The sequence below is a fragment of the Camellia sinensis genome, chromosome 1 (assembly GCF_055761805.1).
Source record: "Camellia sinensis isolate YWXY chromosome 1, ASM5576180v1, whole genome shotgun sequence".
NCBI classification, from domain to species: Eukaryota; Viridiplantae; Streptophyta; class Magnoliopsida; order Ericales; family Theaceae; genus Camellia; species Camellia sinensis.
Window position 1 is genome coordinate 220,553,259 of NC_138961.1, and position 8,189 is coordinate 220,561,447.

General features: G+C 35.1%; 1 protein-coding gene across 1 annotated transcript; it reads left to right on the forward strand.

Moving 5' to 3' along the window:
• The first annotated feature begins 592 nt into the window (after window positions 1-592).
• Window positions 593-2,847, forward strand: LOC114305474 (protein DETOXIFICATION 48). The gene is made up of 2 exons (XM_028250570.2): window positions 593-1,063; window positions 1,159-2,847. The coding sequence occupies exons 1-2, from the start codon at window positions 920-922 to the stop codon at window positions 2,539-2,541; spliced, it is 1,527 nt and encodes a 508-aa protein (XP_028106371.2). The 5' UTR covers window positions 593-919; the 3' UTR covers window positions 2,542-2,847.
• The last annotated feature ends 5,342 nt before the right edge of the window (window positions 2,848-8,189 follow it).

An 8,189-nucleotide genomic window follows, 5' to 3' on the forward strand; every position in this document is an offset into this window, starting at 1 on the left:
CAAAAACAACTCTCCCCAAAACAAACCAAACAAGCCAATACTCTTTTTTTTTTTTTTTTTTTTCATTTTGAATATATAGGGATATTTTGACAACCCAGTAAAAAAATTAGCTTTTGACTTTTTTTCCATTTTAGGCCATTTTAACTCTCGCATTTTTTACCCACAAAAAGATAAAATAGACTAAAAAAATTAAAAAATTAACTTTTTACCCACTTCTCAAAATACCACATAATATTGTTATAATACCATATGATATAGATTTAAATACAAGTCACACTCAAAGATAAATCTACACTATACAAAATCACATCTCTTACACAAATTTTTCACTCATGATACAACACAAGTGACACCAATCACTCACTTGTGTCTAAACTTGAAAAAATAGTATAAAAAATTGAATTATATATAACAATTTTTTTTTATAAAAATTTTTGCAGTGGTTTTTGAGGTGGCCAATACTGGGTGTTGATAATAGTAGCAGAGTCCATAGGGACACCTACGAGGCTGCATGAGGACAAACCCTAATCTCGTTGCCACCTTTCACCTTATCCTCCCCACACTCACACTCGTCCCCTCCTCACCCCCAAAACTCTAACTAACACTGCACACGCGCATTTGTCTAGTGTATACACATCTACCATATATTTTTGTATGTGTATATAGAGAGTGTGCTAATGGAACAAAGTAGGTGCTTTCATTCATTCATTAATAGAAGAGACGCAAAGAAAGGAATATGTTACTCTCACTCATAAGAAGACTCATAATAACAAATGCTTTCAAAGCAGTCGGTGACGTTTCTCCACAAATCATATTTTCCCATCACCCCATCTCTCTTTCTTTCAATCTCTAAAGAGACAGTTTAACAATCGATCTCACCGTCGACGACCACAGAATAAGAGAGTGAAAATCTTTGAATATGAAGATGGATGATCACCACAAAGCTCTCACTACTTCAGCAACTCCTCTCTTGATGTATACCCCAACCCTTCCCAAATTCAAAGTCTCTTCCGATGATCAAGACCATTCTCAGTCTCATCCGCGGCGACCAACCCTCTCTGATGTTCGTCTACACTACCATATCTTGTAAAATATTGATAATTTTTAATTTTTGTATTGTGGGTTATGAATATGTTCTTTATTTTTCTTAATATATAGGTGGTTCAAGAGATCAAACAAGTCTACATCTTAGCCACTCACATGATCATCACCGGCCTACTCATCTACGGCAAATCAGTGATATCAATGCTCTTCATGGGAAGACTAGGAAAAGAGGCATTAGCCGGTGGGTCTCTCTCAACGGGCATCGCGAACATCACCGGCTACTCCATCATCTCCGGTCTCGCCATGGGAATGGAAGCCATCTCTTCTCAAGCCCACGGAGCCAAGCAATGGCAAGTCATGTACCAAACCCTACAACGCACCATCACAATTCTAGTCATCGCCTCCATACCCATCTCAGTCTTATGGCTAAACATCAAACCCATCCTTCTCTTTTGCGGCCAAGACCCAACAATGTCCTCCATTGCCTCAACATACCTCTCTTTCTCTCTCCCAGACCTCCTCTTTCAATCCTTCATCAACCCTCTCAAAATCTACCTAAGGACCCAGAACATAACTCTCCCTCTGATCCTCAGCGCAGCCTTGGCTCTCGCTCTCCACGCCCCCATCAACTACTTCCTCGTCCATCGTCTCGGTCTCGGGATTCGAGGCATTGCCATGGCCGCAGCCATAACAGACCTCAACCTACTCATAACCCTATTGCTCTACCTCTGCTTTTCAGGCATTTGTAGAAAATCGTGGCAACAATGCGACTCAATTGTTTGTTTTAACGATTGGAAAACACTTATCGGACTAGCGGTGCCAAGCTGTGTGTCTGTGTGTTTGGAGTGGTGGTGGTATGAGCTGATGATAGTCTTATCCGGGTTACTGCCCAACGCGGCTGAGGCGGTGGCCACCATGGGGATTCTCTTGCAAGCGACGTCGTTTGTCTACATCTTCCCTTCGTCGCTGAGTCCAGCCGTGTCAACCCGTGTTGGGAACGAGTTAGGTGCCAACCAACCCGGTAAAGCCAGGACATCGTCTCTGATCGCTCTATCGTGCGCTGCTTTTAATGGGTTGGTTGCTATGGTTTTCATGGTGACAATGAGGAATGCTTGGGGACGTGGTTTCAGCAGCGACGAAGCGATTTTGGGGTTGACAGTGGCGGCGATGCCAGTGGCGGGGCTGTGTGAGCTGGGGAACTGCCCGCAGACCGCCGGGTGTGGGGTGTTGAGGGGAAGTGCGCGGCCAACCACGGCGGCGAATATAAATCTAGGTGCTTTTTACGGAGTTGGGCTGCCGATTGCGGTGGTGATGGGCTTGGTGATGAATATGGGCTTGCCCGGGTTGTGGTTGGGCCTGCTGGCGGCCCAAGTGGTGTGTGCTGCTTTAATGGTGATTGTGTTGATGAGGACGGACTGGGTGCAGCAAGCAAATAGAGGAAGAGAGCTGATTGGGATTGATGAGGACCATGAAGCACAGAAGAAAACCTTACAGTAATTTAATTTTGGAGTTAATGCATTTCTTAATTTTTTGTTTTTGTTTTGTTTTGTTTTTTGTTTTGTTTTTTTTTTTTTCTGAGTTGGTGTTGGATTGCTAGTAATTTTCAACAAAAAATTATGGGCAAGACTTCCCCATTCTCGAGCTATCACCTCCGATATACTAAAACAGACGAAAGTTTTGATGGCCAACTCCGTTTTGTTAAATTTTTTTTTCAACAATGATTGAGACTCTTTTTTTTAGAGACCCCACAATTCCTTTTGGATCTCAACCATTGATGGTGTGAACCCCACACATACATGAATGGGTTGCACATATACATCAACAGTTGAGATCTAAGGGGATTGTGGGGATCTCCAAAAAAATGGGTCCCAAGCATTTTTTATTTTTTTTATGGTTAATTTTGTTATAAAACTAAAACATCAAAAATAAATAAAAGAGACGAAGAAAAAATTGAGGCTTGAGACTTGTTGGGTAGGAGATATCACTATATGAAACTCATAAAACTACCCTCCTCATATGGTGAAAGCCATATAAGATGTACAGTGAGCGATTTTCACACCCACTTAAGACATATTGAAGTTCTTGCCATTACATAATTATAATGGAAGATCTCTATTATATGATCTAAGAGTTGTGAAATAATCACAACAATTTATCAATATTTTAAATTGGAGAAAGAATCCATTTAAGATAGAATTATTACAAGCTCTTGGAGAAAGAATCGACTTAAGACAAAATCCGCTTAAGAAAGAATTAACAATCATGAAAAATAATTATTACAAGTTCTCAGATAATGCAATGAAAATCTTCCATCACAATTTTGGAATAAAGAGAATCACAATCCACTTAAGCCATATCCACAATCCGTATTCTCACTTGTGTAAACCTTGAGGGAGAGGAAATTTAATTTAATGAATCTTTTGCTCCACTTTCTTTCATTTTAAGTTTATTTTTTACTAGTGGTAACCCGTGCTATACATGGGATTTTATAAAAAAAATTTAAAAAATATTATAATTATCTTGAAGTAATTTAATATTTTGTCCTGTGCTATATATGAAATTTATAAGTTAACTTTTATATTTATAACTTTTTAAATTATTAGTTTAAAAAAATTAATATATATATATATATATATATAATTATTTAGTGCAATTTTGTTAATTTGTATTAAAAAAATTAAACTTGATTAAATGAGTTATGACATACTTCTTCTTGTTATGAAAATATACAAATTTAAAAGTTATAATTAAGACAAACATACAATTTTATTATTAAATGTGAAGTGAAGTGATATTTAACAATAATTAATATGATATTTCTATTATTATTCCAATAATTTAAGTTAAATTTTTTTTTATTTCAATTTTATAACTAAAAATACAATATGAAATATAATAAACACACAGATTTCTAATTTTTAAGAATAAGAAAGTTTCAAAATATTTTCAAACTTTCATCATTTTCTTTTAATTTTTTTTTTATCTAATATGATTTTAAATTTGAATAAAAATTTGGGCAAATTACATATACACCCCTCCAGGTTTGACAAAATTACAGATACCCCCCTGAGGTTTGAGAAATTACGAATTCCCCCCTGAATGCTATATTTGCATAAGAAATTAGGGGGTAATTTGTTATGAAATATAAACCTCAGGGGGTAAATTGTTATGAAAATACAAACCTCAGGGGGCGGGATGTAATTTCCGAAACCTCAGGGGGTATCTGTAATTTAACCAAACCTGGAGGGGTGTATATGTAATTTGCCCTAAAAAAATTTTGATTTGATATAAATTACTTAAAATTTTTCATTAAGTTTTTATCAACTTTTAAAATAACTTTTATTCTTACTCCAATTTTTTTTTTCTTTTCACCAATTTTGATAGAATTTTTTTTTTTTTTCAACGTTTCATCTGTTTAAATTTTTATCAAATTATAATTTAATAAAAAAAATATATTAAGTATTGAAGATTCTCTTAATTGAAATTATAGTGAAATAACATCTTCAAATTGTCAAAATTTGAGTATGTGGTTGGTTGAAATATATAATTTAATTAATTCTCTTCTCATATTTGTAAAAAAATTGACACTAATGACTACACCATTGTCAGTCGGATTATGGAAAAAAAAAATTAAGATGTCAAACATTTTCCATTTGTAAATATCTTGTTGGAACAATCTTCTGTATAAATAAAATAAAAATCAAACAAAATAAAATAAATAACTTACAGAGTTTATTTTATTGAACCAAAAAAATAAAAGACCAAGTCGAGTGTATAACACTCTGTTCTTAAGACAGATTCGCCCCGCTACGGTGCTTACAGTTATGTGGCGTCTATTTCCCAGGATACAATGATCTTCACAAATTTGTAGTAGCACTTCAAACAAATTTGTTCGACGAACTAGAACCTTGTGTTCTATAACTCTCTGAAATTTTTCCTAAAATAATATGAAGAATAAAGGACGCAAGAGAGCAAAATGAAGGCAAGGAAAATGAATTTTCGAAAATCAATCAAAATTGGAATGGGACTGCCTTTATATAGGCTTTGTTGGCACCTATTCAATTTGAATAGAAAAGGTATGAAGAAGGGACATAACCCTTCCTTTAAAATAAAGAGACACCATGAAAGGTTTGCACCATTTCATTCAAATGGAGGTTTGACCTTTCCTTTAAAACAAAAAGACACCATGAAAGGTTACACCCTTTCATTCAAAATGGAGTCTATTTCAATTCACAACTACCACTTTATAAATTTTTCAACAATCCCCCACATGAATGAAATTGACAGACAGAAAATGTAACAACATGATGTAAATACAGAGAGTACAAAAATTGAAAATATTCTGCAAAGGATAGGTAGCTTTTGGCTTTGAACCTTCCCTTGTGAGACACTATTGGATTTACTAGCTAACCAGTGAACATGATGTCTTGAACTGTTCAGCCGTTTGTGTAAACCAAGACAATAGAACTCACACGGTATATCCCTAGACACAGTTTAGTTCTCACTATTATGTTCATTTTGGCCCTGAACAACCTGATCTTTCATGAGTGCTCTAGAGAATTGTAACCCTTCACAAATCTCATAGAACCGGCCTAGTTCACACTCATATAGGTGATTCTTATGAAGAGTATCCTGTCATACTCCACTAGGTGTACCTAGATATAAAAATCATTAAAATTTTACTTATCCTCAAACACTGCAGACATCACTATTTCATCAAAGAAATGGGTAGGAGTTAAACTCTCTAGTGATCCTTCTGAGTCATTCACAACTCGGTTGTCCCTTTGAACCTAGATCTTGGGATCTCCAGTCAAGTAGGTTGGGTTGCCATTGTGGTAACTCTTATTTAATAGGCTTAAGTCCCACTCCCCTCGATGAATTCTCGACTAACTCTCTTCCGAACCGTTTGGTTAGTGGATCCGCTATGTTGTCTTTAAACTTAACATATTCTATAAAAATAATTTCATTAGAGAGTAGTTGTCTCACGGTATTATGTCGACGACGAATGTGTCTAGACTTTCCATTATACATATGACTATGTGCTCTACCTATTGATGATTGACTATCGCAATGTATGCATATAACAGGCACCAGTTTTGGCCATATTGGAATATCTTCAAGGAAGTGGCGAAGTCATTCTGCTTCTTCCCCAGCTTTGTCCAAAGTTATGAATTCTGATTTCATAGTAAACCTAGCAATGCAAATCTGTTTGGAAGAATTCCAAGATACAGCCGCCCTACCAAGAGTAAAGACATACCCACTAGTGGATTTTGAGCTTCTAGTATCCGATATCCAATTTGCATCACAGTATCCTTCAAGTACTACTGGATATCTTGTATAATTCAGCCCAATGTTACAAGTGAATCGGAGATATCTTAGAACCCTTATAATTGTTTTCCAGTGTTCTACTCCCGGATTACTTGTATATCTACTTAGTTTACTTACTGCATTAGCTATATCTGGGTGAGTGCAGTTCATCAAGTACATTAAGCTTCCAATAATTTGGGCATACTCTAATTGAAAAATACTTTCCTGTACATTCTTAGAAAGATACAAATTAACATCTACAGGTGTTCTAGCAAGATGATCATCATCTTTGCTGAATTTGTCAAGTATTTTCTTAATGTAATGAGATTGTGACGAAGTATAACCTTCTGATGTTTTGGTAATTTTCATATCAAGAATTACATCAGCAATGCCCATGTCCTTCATGTCAAAATGTTTATTCAACATTTTCTTGGTAGTTTTAATCATATCATTATTACTACCTATGATGAGCATATCATCTACATAAAGACATATAATGACATAACATTTGTCTGTGTTTTTAATGTAAACACATTTGTCACACTTATTAATTTTGAATCCATTTGACATCATTGCCTTGTCAAATTTTTCATGCCATTGTTTTGGCGCTTGTTTTAAACCATATAATGATTTAATCAATTTACACACTTTCTTTTCTTTTCCTGGAACAGAAAAACCTTCTGATTGTTCCATGTAAATTTCTTCATTTAACTCACCATTTAAAAAAGCGATTTTCACATCCATTTGATGAATTTCTAGATTGTATAGAGATGCAATGGCAATTAGCATTCTAATAGATGTTATTCTAGTAGCCGGTGAGTATGTGTCAAAGTAATCAAGACCTTCTTTTTGTCTAAATCCTTTGACCACAAGTCTTGTCTTGTATTTGTCAATTGATCCATCCGCTTTCAATTTCTTTTTGAAAATCCACTTGTACCCAAGAGGTTTACAGCCTGGTGGCAAATCCATCAATTCCCAAGTGTGATTTTGCAAGATGGATTCAACTTCACTATTGATAGCTTCTTTCCATAAAGGAGCTTCAGGACTAGACACAGCCTCTTTAAAAGTTAAAGGCTCATTTTCTAACAAAAATATTAGAAAATCTAGACCAAAAGATTTTGAGGTTCTAGCACGTTTACTACGCCTAGGTTCCTCTTCCTCATTTTGATCTAACTCTTGTTCTTGATCATGTTCTTGATCCTGACTAGTAATAGCATCATGAGATCTTTTATTGTTACTAGTCTCTTGTCCAGTCTTATTTGGAAATACATGTTCAAAGAAATATGCATTTCGAGATTATGTATCAAAAACATGTTCTGATTTATGTATCAAAAACATGTTCAAACAAAATAAAAGACCAAAAAATAAAATAAAATAAAATAAATTGAAACTAAATCAAACAAAATAAAATAAATAACTTACAGAATTTATTTTATTGAACCAAAAAAATAAAAGACCAAGTCGAGTGTGTGACACTCTGTCCTTAAGACAGATTCGCCCCGCTACGGTGCTTACGGTTATGTGGCGTCTATCTCCCAGGATACAATGATCTTCACAAATTTGTAGTAGCACTTCAAACAAATTTGTTCGGCGAACTAGAACCTTGTGTTTTATAACTCTCTGAAATTTTTCCTAAAATAATATGAAGAATAAAGGACGCAATAGAGCAAAATGAAGGCAAGGAAAATGAATTTTCGGAAATCAATCAAAATTGGAATGTGACTGCCTTTATTTAGGCTTTGTTGGCACCTATTCAATTTGAATAGAAAATGTATGAAGAAGGGACATAACCCTTCCCTTAAAATAAAGAGACACCATGAAAGGTTTGCACCCTTTCA